Source organism: Mycothermus thermophilus, assembly GCF_041956435.1.
Source record: "Mycothermus thermophilus strain CBS 625.91 unplaced genomic scaffold VTJ04scaffold_3, whole genome shotgun sequence".
NCBI classification, from domain to species: domain Eukaryota; kingdom Fungi; phylum Ascomycota; class Sordariomycetes; order Sordariales; family Chaetomiaceae; genus Mycothermus; species Mycothermus thermophilus.
The window spans coordinates 3,130,256-3,149,226 of record NW_027191429.1 but is presented as its reverse complement, the minus strand read 5'-3'; the positions used below and the strand labels follow the sequence as shown (position 1 = coordinate 3,149,226).

At 56.8% G+C, this 18,971-nt stretch overlaps 6 protein-coding genes across 6 annotated transcripts; 3 read left to right on the top strand and 3 right to left on the bottom strand.

Moving 5' to 3' along the window:
- Positions 1 to 208: 208 nt before the first annotated feature.
- On the top strand, positions 209 to 3,236 carry VTJ04DRAFT_5298 (uncharacterized protein; the record flags this gene model as incomplete). Its single annotated transcript, XM_069363398.1, has 6 exons — positions 209 to 256; positions 350 to 442; positions 505 to 590; positions 660 to 1,291; positions 1,354 to 2,412; positions 2,476 to 3,236. 6 exons carry the CDS (start codon positions 209 to 211, stop codon positions 3,234 to 3,236), a joined length of 2,679 nt encoding a protein of 892 aa, XP_069220249.1.
- Positions 3,237 to 3,431: 195 nt separating this feature from the next.
- Positions 3,432 to 3,638, bottom strand: VTJ04DRAFT_5297 (uncharacterized protein; the record flags this gene model as incomplete). Its single annotated transcript, XM_069363397.1, has 1 exon — positions 3,432 to 3,638. The coding sequence occupies one exon, from the start codon at positions 3,636 to 3,638 to the stop codon at positions 3,432 to 3,434; it is 207 nt and encodes a 68-aa protein (XP_069220248.1).
- Positions 3,639 to 4,846: 1,208 nt separating this feature from the next.
- VTJ04DRAFT_5296 (uncharacterized protein) lies at positions 4,847 to 8,051 on the bottom strand (the record flags this gene model as incomplete). Its single annotated transcript, XM_069363396.1, has 21 exons — positions 4,847 to 4,907; positions 4,975 to 5,087; positions 5,150 to 5,214; positions 5,274 to 5,325; positions 5,432 to 5,502; positions 5,603 to 5,618; positions 5,682 to 5,725; positions 5,834 to 5,846; positions 5,915 to 5,987; positions 6,049 to 6,062; positions 6,127 to 6,190; positions 6,252 to 6,310; positions 6,384 to 6,424; positions 6,515 to 6,533; positions 6,605 to 6,735; positions 6,802 to 6,844; positions 6,904 to 7,379; positions 7,458 to 7,481; positions 7,559 to 7,725; positions 7,875 to 7,892; positions 7,984 to 8,051. The coding sequence occupies 21 exons, from the start codon at positions 8,049 to 8,051 to the stop codon at positions 4,847 to 4,849; spliced, it is 1,632 nt and encodes a 543-aa protein (XP_069220247.1).
- A 1,864-nt stretch (positions 8,052 to 9,915) lies between these two features.
- Positions 9,916 to 12,195, top strand: VTJ04DRAFT_5295 (uncharacterized protein; the record flags this gene model as incomplete). Its single annotated transcript, XM_069363395.1, has 2 exons — positions 9,916 to 9,969; positions 10,144 to 12,195. 2 exons carry the CDS (start codon positions 9,916 to 9,918, stop codon positions 12,193 to 12,195), a joined length of 2,106 nt encoding a protein of 701 aa, XP_069220246.1.
- A 1,510-nt stretch (positions 12,196 to 13,705) lies between these two features.
- Positions 13,706 to 16,846, top strand: VTJ04DRAFT_5294 (uncharacterized protein; the record flags this gene model as incomplete). The annotated part of the gene is made up of 2 exons (XM_069363394.1): positions 13,706 to 14,437; positions 14,492 to 16,846. 2 exons carry the CDS (start codon positions 13,706 to 13,708, stop codon positions 16,844 to 16,846), a joined length of 3,087 nt encoding a protein of 1,028 aa, XP_069220245.1.
- A 341-nt stretch (positions 16,847 to 17,187) lies between these two features.
- On the bottom strand, positions 17,188 to 18,683 carry VTJ04DRAFT_5293 (uncharacterized protein; the record flags this gene model as incomplete). Its single annotated transcript, XM_069363393.1, has 2 exons — positions 17,188 to 18,508; positions 18,574 to 18,683. The coding sequence occupies 2 exons, from the start codon at positions 18,681 to 18,683 to the stop codon at positions 17,188 to 17,190; spliced, it is 1,431 nt and encodes a 476-aa protein (XP_069220244.1).
- Between the last annotated feature and the right edge of the window lie 288 nt (positions 18,684 to 18,971).

The window sequence follows — 18,971 nt, the reverse complement described above, 5'->3', positions numbered from 1 at the left end:
GTCGCGTCACCAATCCTAATTGTAATCCAAGTGTATATATGACCATATCCGATTGGCGACGCCGACCTCTCAATTTCCATCCCGGTTATGCATTGAACCACCAGCCTCCCACCCTCCTCCACTTCCGCCGCCTCCTGCGCGTCTTACTCGACTCACCCACCACCGCCCTCGAGTCCCCAAATCCCCGGCCCACGGTCAAACCTCCAACATGGCTGCCGCAGAAGATCTCTCACGGTCCGAGTACCCGGCAATGCTTGTATGACCAGCGCCCTGTTTGCCCCAAGAGCTGCGCCCGACGTCCGTCGCATGATCGATCGAGTGCTGACTCTCTACTCTTACCTTTCTCTAGGCCCACCTGCATCCGAGGGAGGCCGTGCAGGTGCTCTCGGACCGGGTCAAGCGCATCGCGAGAGCCAACCAGGAAATTGCAGAATGGCTTCAGGTACGGCCTCTTCAGGACGAGTGTTTGGGATCAAAGGACGCGCGAGGCTGATGTTGTCATAGGAGCGCAGGAGAGTCGAGGAGCAATATGTCGCAGCGCTGCGAAAGCTGCTCCTGCACAAGGTCCCCAATGCCGCAACTGAGCTCGGGTTTGTCGCGCCGTTTCCCGCAATTTCACGCACCACCTTTCGGTTTACTGACATGGTGCCTGTTTATAGCGTTTTCCAAGGACCGTGGGATATGATCCTCCAGTCGACCGACGGGATCGCCGCCTCACACCAGCTGTTCGCCCAGCGCATCGAGAAGGATGTCGAGCTGCCCCTCAGGTTGTTCCAGGAGCGCAAGGAAATGAAGAATATGCAAGACATGAGCGTCAATCTGCAAGCCATGGCCAAGGACCTCGAGGATGCCACTGAAAAAGCAGAGAAGCTGAACAGGAAGGGCGGCAAGGCGAATCCCCAAAAGGTCGAGCAAGCCGCCGCCAAGCTCGAATCTGCCACCCAGCAGTGGGAATCCGCCGCGCCTTTCATGTTCGAGACGCTCCAAGCCCTTGATGAGCAGCGCATCAACCATTTGCGTGATGTCCTGACCCAATTCGAGACCCACGCCGTCGACCAAGCCACGAGGTGCCAGAAGGCCGCCGAGGAGGTGCTTAATGTCATGCTCGAGGTCAACACAACCCAGGAGATCCAGAACTTTACGCAAAAGGTGACCTCTGGGAAGCCCCGGATCGAGCGCAAGTCGACATCATCCCGTCAGCCAACTCCGGTGTCCACCAGCGCCCCGGCCCACCCCATCGTGACGCCGGATGATGCTAGCGAGCATTCCGCTCATAGAGACGGTCACCAAGGTATGAAAATGTCTCCGAGCGCTGCCGGCTCAAAGATCGGGTCTGACATACGCACTCCACAGAAGCATCGAAACTGCGCAGTCGCATCGGCACCATGCTGGGACGCCGGCGGCAGAGCGTCCATACCGGTTTTGGGCAGCTTGGCTCATCACATAAGAACCTTGGCTCCTACACTCGCAACATCGGAAGCAGTCATAGTCAGACGCTGTCTCCGCGGGCCTCCTCTCACAACTTGACCGACTCACCGAACCGCCTCGCGTCGCTGGCTGAGAGTCCGACCGCCACACAACATCAGGATTCCACCGCTGACAACGAACCACCCAAAAAATCGCATGAAGGCACGAATGGAGTTTCTGGGGGAGAATCCGGCCATGCTCCGCGCCCGAGCCTCCTCAACGGCACCGCCGAAGACATCTTTGACGCTCCTGCACCCGCGCCTGCGCAGCAGCAGCAACAACAACAACAACAGAGCCAGGAGGCTCCGACCAAGGATGCCGAGGGATATACGATTCCACCGGCCATGAACGACCCAATCTCGCTGGCTCAACGGGAAGCCCAGTTTTCCATGGAGGAGCCTGACCAGCTCTTCAAGCTGAGCATCAAGAATGAGCCCATCCCGGAGGAAGACCAGGACGCCAAGCAAGCCGCCCTGTCCAACGTTGCCAATGCCCTTACTAGCATGGCAGTACCCGCCCGCAGGGCAGGCACGGTCCGCGGGAGGAGGGACGTCCGTAACACCGTCTACATGCCGACCTTGCCGACCCCTGACGTGACAGCCGAAAACCCGAGCTTCCCGCCTCCTTCGCCATCGCTGCCTACCAGCGTCACCACCCCTAAAATGACTCCCTCCGCCACCTTCGTCTCCGAGGCGAGCCATACCTCCCATACCTCCGACACGCAGTCGATTCGGTCCGGCACCTCGTTCGGCGGCACCTCTTCCTTCAGCAATGCCGTCCGCTCCAAGCATCCCGACATGCATGGCCCGGCATACGGACCTGGCTTGCATTCGTCCGTCATCGAAACCGTGTCTGCCGTCTTCCAGGACGGCCAGCCAACCTCGGTCAAGGTGACGGGAGAAATTGCACTGGCCTATGTCCCTGACCCTGATGCTCCGTTTGCTGGTACGTTGCTCAGTTCACACAGACCCCGAATTCTTTTGATTCTAACTACTAACAACAATTCAGACCACGAGACCATCCGCCTCTCCAAATTCTCTACCCTCGAATCCATCGGCCCGAACCGCCTCTTCGTCAGCAACACCCCCATTCCCGATGAATTCACCATCGACCTGTCCCACCTCTCCTCCAACACCGTTCCGGCCTTCACCTACCGCCTTCACGCCGACTCAGACACCTCCCTCGCCGGCCACTGCCCCCTCCTCCTGCTCCCCGTCTGGAAACCCCAGGGCGACAAGCTCGGCTTGCTCCTGCAGTACCGCCTGAACCCGTCCTTCGCCGCAAAACACCCGCGCCCCGTGGCGTTGAGCAACGTGGTCTTCATCGCCACCTACGAAGGCGCCAGGGCGAGCGGGGTGCAGACTAAGCCCACGGGCACCCATCTCAAGGATAAACACCTCGTCTACTGGCGCCTGGGCGATCTGTCCCTAACTGAGGGCGGCGAGTGGCAGAAGATTATCTGCCGCGTGATTGGCGAGCAGAATGCGGAACCGGCGCCCGGGAAGATTGAGGTGAGGTGGGAGTGGGCTCTTCCTACGGCGGGAGTGGAAGGGACTGATGAGGAGGGGATTGCGGTGCAGAGGCTGCTGCCTGAGCCCAAGGGGAAGGAGAAGGCGACGGAAGAGGTGGTGGAGGATCCATTTGCCGACGTCGCTGCGGCCTCGCCGCCGGTTTCGCCCGGGTTTGGCGCCGCGGCGGATGGGGAGAGGAGGTGGAAGGATGTGCCGCTTGTGAAGAGGTTGGTTGCGGGGAGGTATGAGGGGAAGTGATCAAGAGATTTGTTTTTTGGTTAGTCGGATGAGGGAGGGTGGAGGTGGGGAAGTCGGAGATGATGCGGTTATAATAGCGAGATGGGAAGAAGAGTTTGGGGAGCGGTCCGAGTTGGTAATTTTGTGAGAGTATTAGATATCACCAGCGAGGATGGGGAGGTATGACAGGGTGAGGTTTTAGGTTCATCGAGGTAACTATCTCAGGTACCTAGCGAGGGGGTGTGTAGTTGCCAGCGGCGGCGGCGGCGGCGGCGGCGGTGGTGGTGGTGGTGGTGGTGGTGGGTGTGTTGTATGATGGCTTGGGAAAGTTGGGTTTGACGTGGTCGCATCGCCAGCAAATCGTTCGTTGAGATTTCCTTTGTCTGTTTTTGTTTTCTTGTTTTTTGTCTTTTTCTGCCTCATGGCGAGCGAAGGGTTGGGAAAGGATGGATGGATTGATGGATACCTAGATCGATTTGATTGTTTTGAGCATTACTACTACTACTATCTGATTGTTGATTAAGTCATGTTGTTGTTGGTGTTTGCCGATATGTTGATACCGGAGAGCATGGGAGAGAGGGGTTACCGAGGTGGGTAATAGTCGGAAGAGCCTCATCGTGTCAAGCCCACCCATGAAGGTACAGTCTGATAGGTATATACGTACTTTGTATGTATGTACATACCTAAATAGGGAAGTACGTACTCATATAGGTGGCTAGGTGCTTCGGACGAGTCGGGCGGCGAGGTCTGTAGGATGACGTAACTGAGTCAAGGCTGAATATAGGTAGTAGACTAATTGTACGTACATATGTACATACACACACATCCGTCATACCTGTCCTGTCTCTTCCCCTTGGCCGCCAGGATATCCTTCGCGCATGTAGACAATAATATCTATCATTGTCAAACTAGGTGGCACACGTCGCAACGGCTTTGGGAAATGATGGCGGCCCTGGAGGTTTTCGAGAACCAGGTAGGTACCTAATTATCCAGGAAGACTCCAGCTCTCTTTGGACGCTTCCCGCCGCTTGGGCTGAGTCGTGACTCGTATGAACATATAAAGGTCGCGTTATTATCACTGTCGTCGGTGCCAGATGGTAGCGGCTTTTTTTTTCCTATCCCCTCGACGATGGTGTGGAAAGTTCTCAGCTATTGTTGACTGGACTTGCTGATTTCCGCGTTCAGCCTCATCTTTGATCCCTCCTGAAAGGGGTGCTGACGAGTCGCTCACGAGAGGTGGCCTGTGCGTGACTCAAGGTCCGTGGTCGTCAGAAGTGTTTACGTAACGAGTACACTTCTCTCAACGTCAACCAGACTTCCAACGTCTCGTCGTTTCATAGTTTTCCTTGGGTGACCAGACCCCAGAAGCACACAACAACACCACAACACGCACGTGCCAATATCAGATTTGTTGTTTTGTATGCCCAGATGAGTCATGTTTCCCATTTGGTGAGAAATCTCTGGATCGAAGGTCTATCATGGTCGATATCCGTTTGTATCTCGACGTGGTCATGTATATTTTCGTGTCTTCCTCTCCCAATTTTTCTCCCTTCTACTCCGCTACCTCAAGACCCGCCCTGACTACCTACCTCGTGGTCCCATCCAAGCACTTCTCCGATGAGAGGTCCCACTTACTCGAGCTCGATCGTGCCGGGGGGCTTGGAGGTAACATCGTAGACAACGCGGCAGACGCTATGAGTAACCAAGATTTAGCAGGCGGCCAGAACAGACTGGAGAGGGATGTGGCGGGAAAACGTACCCGTGAACCTCGTTGACAATCCTGTTCATGACACGCTGCAAGAAGTCCCAAGGGAAGTTGAAGGCCTCAGCCGTCATGTAGTCGGTCGTGGTGACAGCGCGGAGGACAATAATCTATCTCCAGTCAGCGAATCACTCTACCAGAAAGATAAGTAGAAGTAATAGGGAACACATACGTATCCATAGACGCGCTTGTCTCCCATGACACCCACGGCGCGGCTGGGGTCAACGGCCGCATAGGCTGGCCAACAAAGTTAGCACAACAAACTACTCCCGATAGAGGGAAGACAGGTGGCAAACCCTGAGAGATCTGGTCGTAGAGACCAGCCTTCCTGATCTCGGAGATGAAGATCTGCAGACGGATTGTCAGTATCTCTGCCCAAAACACGGCCAAAATTTCTCAGACTGGGCGGCGGCTATTTCCGTCAACCACCACCACCACCACCACCACTGCTTACATGATCTGCCTGACGGGCAATCTCGACCCTCTCCGGGGTTACCTCGCCAAGGATGCGAACCGCAATACCGGCTGGCACATTCTAATGTTAGTTTCCCAGTCAAAACGTGGAGATGCGGTGGGGGAACGGGTCGCGGGAAGAGGGGAAGCGAAGTGTGGGTGGGTGGCTTACGGCCAGGGAAAGGGTGCTAATCCAGCCAGTTAGCGAAAGGCCATCACAGAAAGAGGGGTCGGGGGCGAAAAAAACCGACCCTCATGACGAGCTCCTCCCGAATGCCCAGGGCACGGCCAAGCTCTGGAGAAGCATGTTATCAGCCCATTTGTCCCGACCACATATGGATGTGGGGTGGGATGGATGACAGAAGCAACTGTCATCATGTCTGAGCTTGACGGCTCCACATACCGCGGACCTCATCCTATTCGACTGCCGTCAGTTTCTGATGATGCCTGCCGGGAGAGAGAAGGGGTTTGTTCTGGAACAAACCTTATACAGGGATCTCAGAGGCTCGATCAACTTGAGACCCTGCCCATTCATCATCCGCGCCGGCAGACCGCCCCTGGAGAGTTACTGGTCAATAGATAGCGCCGTGACGCACGAGTCATGTGGAAACGGCATACACATTGTGATGGGTCTGACGTCCCAGTCGGGTCAGCCTCGCAGGTCCTTGCTGCCCAATGGAAGGGGGATGAACTGACCTTGATGGTGGCCGAGGGACCCTTGAAAGAGAGAGACTCGATCACGTCGGGGTAGAGGGTGCCCCTGCCGATCTACTTAGCGAACCGAGACGTCCATCGGGTAGTGTACTCTTAGGTAAACCTACTGCATAAAAAACTCAATCTTGCCGGCCTTAGACGGGTCACTCTCTGCAGCCTTCTCGATCTATCATATGTAAGCCGACACATCCGGAAGCTGATCTACGAGAAGCTGTTGGTTCCTTTGAGTTGAGACGTACCTTGATAGCCTCCTCCTCGAAGACATCAATGAACTTGCCACCTATTCGGCAGTTAACGTCGGCCCCGCTCAACCTTCATCCGGACCCGCCATCTTCAGGGGGCCGGGAAACGCGGTACTCGCGGGACTTACCGATGAACTTGCGCTTTTTCTGGAGGGGAGTGAGTATATGTTTCTTTACCCTAACCGATGAGCCAAGAATGGGGATAGGGACGGGCGTACCTCGGGGTCAGTGATACCCTTCAGGCCTTCGAGGAATTGTTGGGAGGCGTCGACAATGGTCAGGTTGATTCCGAGAGCCTCCGAGAGGTCCTTCTTGACCTGTTCGCACTCGTTGAGTCTCATAACACCATCTGTTTCGTTCCCGTCAGCTCGGGTCCTTGGTCAATCAACCGCCACGCGTGTGGCATTTTACGCACTATTGACGAGGACGGCCCAAAAGCGGTCGCCAATGGCTTCTTTCTGTGGAGACGGTTAGCCCCAGGAAATGGTGAAACGCATGGTCGGAGATGCGACTTTACCATGAGCTTCGCGGCCACGGTTGAATCGACGCCACCACTGACGGCAGCAAGAACCTGCCCCTTTTCACCGACTGTGTGGCGAATCTGGGAAATTGCCTCCTCCAGGAATTTCTGCATGGTCCATTCTTGCTTGCAACCGCAGATTCCGACGGCGAAGTTCTTGAGGAGGGCAGTTCCGTTCTGCGTGTGCGTCACTTCCGGGTGGAACTGAAGGCCGTAGATGGGCTTGGTGGCGTGGCCGATGGCAGCATACTCGGAATTGTCCGAGGAAGCAATAGTATGGAAGCCCTCGGGCAGCTTGGCAAGCTTATCTCCGTGGCTCATCCACACGCGCATTGAGTCCTCGATGCCTTCAAACAAGCGGTCGACATGGTTGTCAATCCTTTGGGCCTTGAGCATGGCGTGACCATACTCGCGATGGGTGCCGGCGACGACATTTTCAGGGTTGAGGCGATATGCAAGTTCCTGCATGCCATCTTCGGCGGGCAAATGTCAGAAACGGGTGGTGTGACTGGAGGGGAGCTGCACCCCGCGCAGCCAAGGGTTGTACACACAGCAAATGCCAAGGATGGGTACATCTAACAGAGGCGAACGTCAGCATTGACGATATCGGAGGCGAGAAAAATACTTGGGAGTTTGTGAGCTGAAAACCCACTCAGATCAAAGACAGTAGGGTCGACGTGAGGGCTGCCCTCTTCATAGACGGAATAGGGGCCACCCGAGAGAATGATGCCCTTGGGAGTGAACTTGAGCTCGGAGAGCTTCTGGGTGCATGGCAGCATCTCCGAGAAGATGTTGAGCTCGCGCAGGCGGCGAGTGATGCTTCCGAGGAGGTCATGGTCAGCGACGAGAGTTACAGAATGCCTGAGGCAATGCCGGCTGGCAGGATTGAAGTCTCGAGGGTTGGGATTGATGCTCGTAGGGCACCAATGCAGTGTCTGAATTTGTGAAAGACGGATGTAGCGACATACAGGTGAGTATATTGTGAGCTGTTGTTGCAGGGAGGGGTGGTTAGCTAGGCCTGGAGTCATTCTCACTCAACCCCTCCTCCACCAAACAGTGACGGTGACGATGGCTCACCCAAAGTCGAGCACCAAAATGGTGTCGAAGGCGCTATGGGCCATGGCCTCTCCCGGTTCGCCAGCCATTGTGAAGTCGTGGTGCGTCGGGCTCGAAAATGTCGGCTTTTACGACTTGCAGATGAGTTGTCTGTCTGGACTGTGTACCGGCCGCGGGGCATGAAGTGAGTGTGTCTTGTATCCAAACAGGAGCCGGAGGTGAGGGAGGTTGTGACCCCGCAAAATTTTTGAGCCTATCGGTCGCTATCAATGCCGATGGAACCAAGCGTTTTTGGCCGTGTGCCGTCTCTTTCCTTGCCGCGCCGACTGCCACCTTCCCGCAGAGTCGGGCCCGACTCAGGTGGATCGACTTTTCTTTCGGGTCCCAGGTCTGCCATGTTTGCCCTTGCCCCAGCACCCGAGTCCAGCAAGCTTGATTTTTAGAGGCGGAGGGTTCCAAGTTCATCTGAACTCAATCCAACACTCACTGCGGTAAGTAAGTAGTAGGCGAGTTGCCGGATCGACGATCAATCCCACTTAATCTATTAACCTGGATCCGTTTCCAGCCTCATGGACTTCGCAATCCACTTGGTAACAACATCACGACTTTGTTTCACGATAGTTACCAACCTTAGCACAAGCTCCCACTTACAACCAGGGTTTACAAGGCCGAGCTATCCGTGCCTAGCCTGATCAGCCCCATATTACTAGGTTGGCAGGTCTGCCCCATGCAACCAACAAGCGATCAGGCCACCGCCACAGGCCCTATATGTGTCCAGACATACGTTGTATGTACATACATACATACATCTGGTATGTGTGGTTCTTGTGACCGCCTGTGTCTTGACCAATGGGTTCCGATCCGTTAACGGATCACCACCAACCGGCATGCAAGATACTGGGCTGCAGATGGATAGTGCGCAATCCGACTGCCGTTCGCCAGGGACCTTGGGTCCGGGCCCGACAGTCGTTACTCGAACGTTGCCCATCATTCGCCATGCCGTCTTTGGCCGTCTTTGATGGTCCGGCAATCTCCAGTGGCCCCGGGAATTAGCTGCGGAGCTAGTGTATGTACCGTGGCCGACACAAAGGACCCTAGTGCCGCCCATCACCACCCGGATTTACTCCGTACACGGTACCTTATCACTGCCCACCCTGCACTTCCTGTGCTGCATCTCGATCATCGGAGGCCATCCGTTTTTGCCCCGGAGTTGCTGCTTTGGGGGTTCTTGGTCTCGGATGGTGCACTGGTGCCACGGCCTCGGGAACCGTACCATCAGCATCAGCCCAACAGGGTGTGACGTTTAGGCTTGTCTGCAGATCGACGGACCCTGTGGGCTGAGACAAAACGGGGTGGCTGTGGGAGACGCGCATGGGGGGCAAAAGCAATTGGGAACTGCAGAGACCTGCGACCCGCTCCCCGCCTCCTCGGCCAAACAAGCAACAGGAGAGAAGAGTGGCCGCCCTGCTTCCTGCGAGCCACACAGGAGGCTCTCAGCAACCCAGGCTGCGTCCTGCTCTTCATACCAGCTGTGGCGTCTGCTTCATGTGCTCCCGTCGGTTGGTTGGTCCTAATTCTCCTTTGTGGACACCGCATCGACCCCGCTGGGACAGCCACGCCTGTCGGATCGGTCCTTGGGCTGGGCCTGTCAAACTTGACGAACGAGCCTTGTGGCTGCACTGCATGGGTCGGCCTCTGGCGTTGTGCATCAGCCAGTCCGAGAAGCAGAAAATCGCGGCCCTGTTGGTCCCCTCTCTACTCAGGGATCAGGGAGGAGAGGCGTCCATGTCGAATGTGGATTTCAGCCAGCCCTGAAAGCCTTCTTATGCGCCCGAGTTCATCGCGGTATTTCTCCTCCACACTCCCCACCATCCTCGAGATCCAAACGACCATCTCTGCTTGGCAGCGGGACAAGCGTGGAAACGAACCTGGAATGGTACTACCGTCTCCAACATGAAGAACAGAAAGAAGTCGAGAAGCGGGTGCCGCACCTGCAAGCTCCGACGGGTGAGTGTGATCGTGCTGTCATCATCATTATCATCATCATCCTTGTCGGCATCCTGCCGAAGACTCGGCCCGTCCTCGCCTTTTGCGCGTGTGCGCAAGCATGTTGAGCACGCGCCATGGCTGGGGATGACGCGGCCATCTCGCGGAGAACTCGACTGCTAACCGGCGCAACAGTTGAGATGCGATGAGACGAAGCCGGCATGTCGCAACTGCATCCAGAAGGAGCTTGAATGTCCTGGTTACCAGCAGCGTCTTCAGTGGTCTACGAAACATGAGAGGCCGACGACGACGCAGACCAGCGCCCCAGCCAACTTTGCGCAGCTTGTGACGGCTGCATCCGAGTCCATCGTCAAGGGCGCCCAGAAGCAAACACAACCGAAGCCCGCGCCAGCCGAGGACTCTGGTTCGGACGCCAAAACCACTTTGCTCGGTCTTCCCCCGAGCCGACCTGACCTCCTCACTGTCCCTTACAGTGCTCCGACGGGCCCAGCATCGCCTTGGTCCTCTGCATCACAATCTTCTGTCTCGGTCACCTCGTCATCCTCTTCGTCATCATCATCCTCGGCGTCTTCCGCTCCATCTCCTGCGACCTTGTCACCAGCGCCGCAGTTCGAGGATCCGGTCGCCTTTTCTGGCAGCCAGGCCCCCCTTTTGCAAGCGGACGGGTCCGTGTTGCCCAAGACTGAGCCTGAAACTGGCGACGAAATCATCGAAGTGATTCCCCAGGCACCCACGTGCCAACCCGTGGTCAATATTCCCAACTTTTTGATCGAGCACTGGTTCAAATCAGTATGCTCCTCGTGGTCTGCACGCGACTCGGCGGCGAACCCATACCGCCGGTTGACGGCTGACCTCTGGCACGCCTCGCCCGCCGTCTACTACTCGCTCCAGTCCATCTCAGCAGCCTCTCTCGTCGAGAGACTCCCGCACGTCATGCGCGACACGGCTCAAATGGCTCCTCGCTATGCCTTGAGCGCCATCAAAGACGAGCTGATCGCCTTTTACTCCAGCCCAACCACCCGCTTCCCCACCGAGCTGCTCCTCGCGCTCTTCTGCATGAGCTCCTCCATGTGTTGGATGGAGTCCCGGCAGCTCGGCCAGAAGCTGGTCCGGCAAGCGCGGGCGGTGCTAAAGTCGCTCAAGACTCGCCAGCTGGACAAGGCGTCACAAGAACAGCTCGATTTCTTCAATGGCTGCCTCGTGTATGAGGAAATGCTTCGGAGCGTGGTGAGCGAGGAGGACATCGATTTCCAAAACATGCTCAGCTGGCCTGAATCTGAACCCGGGAAGGCGCTGGTGGCCCAGACCCCGCACCCGTGGAGTGGCGTGTCTCCCGAAGTGCTGAAGCAGTTCGGCAAGGTCATGGCTCTCTGCCGAAGGTCCCGGACACGTTGGAGGCTTAACGAAGGGACCAGCTACGAGATCCTGCAGGGCGCGCTCAAGGATATCCATGACGCGACGCTGATCGAAGAGTCCCTGCTTCCCCCGGGCTTTTGTCAAATGCCTAAATGCCAACCACCACCGCTCAACTGCGACGACCCCGACCTGCACTACATCACCGAGGCGTACCGGCTATGCGCCCTGCTCCAGCTCTACGAGACGTTCCCGGACTTGTGTACCAAGCGCGTCCCCATGCTCAAGAACGCTGAGCGGTCGACCGTCTGGCACACTTGGGTGTCGCCGCTGGCGTTGCATGTCACGGAAATCCTCGCCAAAGTTCCCCCGGGGAATCTCAGCTGCATTCAACCGCTTTTGTGTCTCTGCGCGGGAAGCGGATTGAGGTACGAGAACAAGGTCAAGCTCGGCAGCGGCCCGAACAGCTATCTTTTGGGAGGGGACTACGACGTCCCTGTGTCGACCACCATCATGAGCCCGACACCAACAACAGCAGCAACACCCTTGGCTGCTACTCCCGCCACCGCGATTGGCGCGGGCCTGGCCACAACCACCACTGCCACTCCAAGCCCGCTCAACCCAACCAGCGTACCTCTTGCCACGGATCTCTTCCCCGTCTCCGAGGCCGCCGTCCGCATCTCGCAGGCGCGCCAGTTCGTCATGGACCGTCTCGACCAGCTTGAGCTGTGCCTCCCGCCCAAGCCCATCGGTGTCGCCAAGAAATTGATGCGCGCCGTTTGGAGCGCATATGACGAGGAAATTGGCATGGCGAGGAGGACCCACTGGCTGGATGTGATGAGCTTGACAGGGTTGAGCAGTTTGTTTGGGTGAGCAAGGGGCTGCAGGGCGAAGAAGGGACGGATGATTACGAACCATAGGGCCCGGCCTTTGGTGAGCTGGAGAGCGGACGTGATGATGGTGGCACATTCCCCGTCACGGAGCATGGGAACGCGGCCGTGAATCAGGCACCGCCCGGCCCGGACATGGGCCGTCGCAAAGTCCACTTCGTTGGGAATACATCACCGAGGATTTCACCGAGTCAGTGGTCCCTCCGACACGCAGGCCTTGAGGGTTTCGCGAGGTGTTGAATGAAGCCCGTGGTGACGAAACACACCGAGTTATCCGGTTTCTCTCCCTCCGTGAGGAGCGGCAGGGAATGGAAGAAACCAAGCAATTTCGCCAGCGGTGGCGTTCATAGCTTCGGCCATGCGACTGGGGGCTATGGTGTATCAGGAGGCCGAGCCGGAAAAACTTCGGAGTTTTCGCCCCTGAGAGAAAATGCGCAGCAAGGGCCAGGGTTTGAGGGGTTTCGGCGACGAGCACGAAGGAAGTCTTTGACGAAATAACCACGGGGAATTCCGTTCCCACCTATCCGCGGGTTGCGGAAACCTGAAACGATCCAAGCGCGTATGGGGGAGTGGTTGGCCCGTGCTTTAGAGTGGGGAGCTGGCTTCGGTCAACGTAGGTGGAAGTGATGAGTGATATGTTTTTCGTAATACGGCGAACGGGCGGGCGGTTTTTGTTTCTGGTGTTTGATGAACGAATGTTGCTTGATCAATTACAAGTTTTCCTTTTGGATGTTTTTATGGAATGGTGGTTGGCTGGTTGGTTGATGGCGGGCGGCTGGATGGATGGATTGGAGTTGAGGTTGGGAATGACTTCAAAATCCCTTTGAACTTGTAACACACGGGTATATGGTGCGGTTGGCGAGTGGTTGGGTTTGGTTTGATATGTATGGAGTTGGGCTGCCTATGGGTTCTTCACTAAGGTTCCTTATTCAAGGAGTGAGCGGCTAGGTACGGTAGCTTAAATTTGAGATGATGAAGTATCCGGGGCCTGTGGGTTTGAGTCTGATTGATCTGGGCGCAGTCTCGTTGGATCCTCTCCAATGGACTAAGGTAGGTCAAGTCAGGTCCGGTACTTGAGGGCTAGTGTGACCGGTTCCGATGCTGGAGTTCCATGGTGTCGGCACATGTCCCAGCCATATCCATGTTCCTGCAGCTGGGTTCTGATTGCACAAGCGGGACCCATGGTACGGTACCCGAGGCACAACTTCTATGTTTGCATCCAGAAGTATAGGGACATCATCTTGAGAAGTAGGTACGGGTGAATTGGAAAAGGGAAGGTGCATAGATCGGGGCACAAAAAATTGAGTTGCTGCCTGATTCACTCATGAGCCCATGATGAATTTCAAACTTACATTGCCGTCTTCCCAGACTAGTGGACCTTAGGATCCAACAAGTGACGTCTTGGTACCGAGGTTTAACAGCTAAACACCTAGGGAATATATCACACATATTTACCCATTTTCCCTATCCAGAGCCAATTCACCCACTCCAACATGGACCCTACATCCTCCGACTCCATCCTCCTCACAAGTATCTCGTCCAGCCCCGAAAACCTTGATTATCTCACCCCCTTCGCAGAGGAAAAAGAACAGGAAGACGCAGTCCATTACGCCCTTCGCAACTCCCTCACCACCTCCATCCACAACCTCAACTTCCTCTCTCTCATCTCACACGACCCCACCATCCTCTCCACCATCGACGAACTCTCCCCAGACGACCGCTTACGACAAAAAGGCGCCAACCTCCCAGAATGCCTCTTCCGCCCCCTCATCCCCATCTCCGAGCCCTTGACCATCTCCGCCTCGGCCGTGAGCTATCTCCAACAAGTCTGCAAGAGCAGCACCCCGGCCGATGTCGCCCGCTGGACGGAACGCGAGTGCCTCGCCGCGACAGGGCCGTTGAAGCGTCTAACATTGGAAGTGCCAGCGCTCAGGAGCGATCATGCCACTGATTGTCATGAGTTGAGAAGAAGGGTGGAGAGGTTTTGGAGGGTCGGGTTGCCGGAGCATAGGCTGCCGTTTCACCCCGTGGATGAGGAACGCGGGGAGGGGTTGGCGTTTCCCAGGGCTTGGGTGGAGGGGGATGAGCGGGTGATGAGGGAGGTGGGAGGAGAGAAGTTGGAGGTGGGGAGGGAGGCGATGGGGTATTTGATGCGGTGTTTGAAGGTGGGGTGGACGGAGGATGATTGGAAGGAGTTGATGGAGGGGTTGGGGACGTATCATGGGGTAAGTTGTTCGAACAGAAGAGAGTGGTGGTGTGCCATTACTGATCAAGTACAGATTGGTGCGAGGGAGCGGTTGACGCCTCCGCTAAGTCCGATCAGGGAGGATGACGAGCCCGGGTTTACGCCGTCACCGGGGACATGCGAAATCCCTGAACCTTCGGAACCGAGTTCGAGGTTGGGAGAGGATATCGGGGCCGCCGAAGAGAGAATTCTTGCCGCAGACAAAGAGTTCTGGGCAGAGGCTCTAGAGAAGGACCACTCTCCTAAGAGGTATGACGACCTGGACGTTTCCGAGATGATCCGAGCAGGTGACTTCCGGATGACCATCGAACTGCCATCTCCTAAAATCTCCCGGGACATGAAGGTCGACGTCCCCTTACTCCCCTCCAGCGACGAGGGAACTGGGTTGGAAGTCGTACGGGTGCTCGACTCCGCGGATCTAGCGAAAGCAAGGGAACTTATTATCAGCAGCGAGAACTCCTCTGGCTCTGAGGGCCCCACGGGCCAGCTTGTGGCTCTCTTCAAAGCCAGCGAAACTACCGTCATGAGACAAGCCGAGCAGGAGAAGCTTCAGCCCTTGGATGCAACGGCCAGGGTTCAGGTACCCATCTTGGACTTCTCGTTGCCTGTTCCTGAATGGGAACGGCGGCTCTGGGACGAGAAGGAGATGTTCCAATGGATTCAAAAAGATTTGGACGTTGACTGGCAAAGCAGCAAGTGGCCACAGAACCGAGCGGCTGAGCAGAGCATGGTGTGGAAGCCATTGACACACATGAATGAGAGGAAGCTCGTCACGGAAAAGATCGAGGTTGAGTCGGCGATACTTGAATCCTTCTTGCGCAGGTACAGAGATGACGAGATTCTCACCAGTGGAGACTATGTCTACAAGGAGCCGGGCCCGGCAATCCTTCGGTGGCCGGAGTTCGAAGACGACGAGGAGGTCTTGATTTTACCAGACTCATCTCTCAACACAACATCGTCAAGCATCGAAGACACAGTGGAATCACCATCAACGCCATCCCCCGTCGTTTCAAGCTCCGCTGATCAAAGCAGCAGCCCAATTCCCACCCCCAAGCGCCGTGTTCCGCAAGGCGGAGACTTGTCCATCCTGCTTGCTGGAAGAAAACGACTCATTGACGAGACGATCGAGAAGAAGCAGCAGGCGAAGGGTCTATATGGAACAGGACCTGCCTGCCATGATATTCCCGCTACCGGGTTCATCGACGATGCCTTGATCCCTTCGACCAACGTCCTCAGGGGCTACATGAGCGAGTTCACCGACTTCATCCCGCTCGTTGAGAACTTTGTCGAGATGAACTTCCCCAAGAAACCCAAGCTCAGCCACAGCTCCTATTTTTCTCATCGAGACAGCGAGCCGTCGTTATCCAAGGAGCAACTTGACGCAAAGCTGATGCCCCCGCCCCCCAAACCGGTCCTCGCTCGTGCTCCGGAGATCACTCCGCCAGAAACGCCTCCGCGCATCATTATCTCAGCTGCTGTTCCGGCCGTCATTACGCAACATCTGAAGAAGCACCTCCCAAACACCGTCCTCATCACCCGCGACTACAGTAAACACCATCCACCAGGCTGGCAACCGGGCAGCTTCCCGCCCAATCTCGACGAAGCCGACCTCGTCATCTCCCCGTCGACAGGCATCCTGTTCACCACCATGGTCCAGCTGCGCCAGCGAGCCCTCCCAGCACAGCGAGCAGCAACCATAACCCCTCCTACGGCTACTCCGGCACTCCCACCCTTCCACCGCATCCTCTGCAACGTCTCCCTCCGCCATGAACACCTCCTCGTCCTCGTCTCCGAAGGGAACAAGCACAGCGAAACAACCAGCCCCTTATCGCAATCCGACGCCCGCGCGCTAGCCGAGCTGCAGGGCTTCGCCGCGGGCTTGTCGCGCGCCGCCGTTGCCAACGTCGAAGTCGTCTACGTCGGCGGCGGGCAGGAGACGCTGGCGAGATGGGCGGCGTTTTTTATTTGTCAAGAACAGCACCAGCAGCACCAACATCATCAGCATGGTGGTGTCGGCTCTGATGGAACACCGGCGGTTGGGGAGTTGCTGCTGCCGGTGGAAACGTCATGGGAGGTGTTCCTTCGGCGGGCGGGGATGAATGGGTATGCGGCGCAGGTGGTTTTGGGGAGGCTGAAAGTGCCAGAGGGAACGAAGGCGGTTGGGGAAGGGCAGGATGAGGTGTTTGGGCTGCCGCTGTTTGTGAGGATGGGGAGGGAGATGAGGGTGGAAATGTTTGAGGGGGTGTTGGGTGGGAGGAGGGTGTTAGACAGGGTTTCGGATGTTGTTGATCAGAGATGGGCCAGGGCGGAAGTTGCTGGTGGATTGGGCGTTGGTGTGTCTTATAAAGGTTGGGAAAGGGATCGAGTCGAAGAGAAGTGGTGGATGTGAGAGGGATGCGCTGGTATGTTTGGGAATGGTTGCTTGCTGACGACGTGGATGAGGATTTGCTCTGAGAAGTATTCTGTTGCTAGAACCTAACATCTTGGGCTTCGAGATCAAGCAAGAAAACGGAACAGCAATGTAAAAGAACAAGATGAAAAAGCAAAGAGCTTACTCCGGCGCCGGTCGAGTAGAGGTAGGGCATATACCCAGGGCAGGGTTTTCGGGCAGAAAGGGGACCGACCGGGTTTAAGCCCGGGTAGTCGTCATGTTGGTGCTTGATGTAAGTCGTCAAGAGGGGAGAGCGCAGGAGAGAAGAGAGACCGGGTGTGAGGTTTTCAGAAGTATTATTAATTCCTTTCTTCATGATATTCCTCTGCTGATGGTGATGGTGGTCCAGCAGGACCGAGACTCCAAACCTTCAGACTCGTCTCCTCCACATATACCTGCTCTTCCTTCCTCCTCCTTCTCGAACTACTACTACTCTCAGATCCAGAACCCGACTCATCACTACTACTCTCCTCGTCCTCGCTGCTGCTGTCATCCTCCTCATGCCTAAACTTCCACGACCCCGAACACGTCGCCACCACCGACCCGCTCAAATGCATTCCCACCCCTCCCACCGCCGCCTCCCCTCCGCCAACCTTCCACTTCCACGACGGCTCTACACTCCCTTCCGCATTCCCCACCCCCTCATACACCACCACCTCCCCGTCCACCGTGCCAGCCCATACCTCAAACCCGCCCACCCTCTCCGTGCCGGGGAACACGTCGCAGGCCAGTCTCTGATTGGTCCTTCCATCCCAGCCTTTCAGAACGGCCAACAACCGCCGGGTCGAGCGCACGTCGTACACCAGCAACCCCGTCGCGTTGCGCTCGTTGACGAGCAGGTACCGGCCGCACGGCGACCAGGCGAGCTGCATCACGCCGTTCCCGCCGATGCCGGCCTCGCTCGCGGCGGGGGCGACGGACCACGTCGCGACGCAGGCGCTGGTGCTGGCGGAGCGGAAGAGGTCGTAGAGTCCGAGGCTTCGGGTCCAGGTCCCCGCTGCGAGGAGCCCCCCACCTACTCCTGCTGCTCCTCCTCCGAAACCGTCGTAAGAAGAGTACATGGATTGTGGGGAGATGGACAAAGCGGAGACGGTGCCGCGCATGCCTACGCCTCCGCCCTTGGAGATATGTCGCGTGGAGGGGATGGTGGGGATGGCGAGCAATGGTTCGGTGCTGAGTCCGGTGTCTGGGCGGGAGACATCGAAGAGGGCGATCTTGTTTTCGGTGCCTGCTATGAAGTGGGTTCCTGGCCGGGGCCAGATGAGGGAAGCGATGCGGAGGTAGGCTTCTGTTTCCTTCTTGATGAGGCGGAAAGTTGCGAGAGGCGGGTAGGTGGTGGTGGTGGGTTGGGATTCGGAAGAGGAAGAAGAAGGGGGAAAGAAGTGGTGCAGTTGGATGGGGTGATCGGTGCAGCCGGAGAGGAAGACTTGGGTGGCGGGGTTCTCGAGAGCGAAGTACGGGCAGGGAGCGACGGTGGTGGTAGGTTCGGGGAGGGCGATGGTGCTTTGGGCGGTGAGCTCTATGGGGGAGGGGCGTGGCTCGAGGAGGTTTTCGGGAAGGACAAAGGCGCAGACGCGGTTTGTGTGGGAGAGGGTGAAGAGGGTTGTGCCGTCGGCGGACCTGGGGTGCGTTATAAGTCTGTGTTCGAGACAGCGACTTGAGGATGAGACGAAGAAAACACGAACCACTGAACGCTCTTGAAGAAGCTGTCATGTCGAGGAGTGTTTGGCTTTGGGGGTTGGGATCCATTGGGATTTCGAGTCCAGGCTACGAGGTTTACCGAGGGCGGACCCATTGTGATGTGTGTTTCATTCTAGTCGGCTTGTGAGAGTGAGTGTTGAAGTTGAGGAAAGAATTCCAGGTTGTTGATGGGATGAGAGAGCGTGGAAGTGATGATGTAACTCGACACACAAATTGGGTGGAGAGCGACATGCTCGGCTCTGCATGGCTGGGACCCACCTTCCGCCGTTGGATCCACTGGGCTGCAGGGACCAGGGGTGTGCCCCACGCTGCAGGCAGCTTCAGTGGGTCCACATGTGCTTCCGGGCTGTCAGCCGCCTGCAGCTTCTCCAACTTCCCCAAC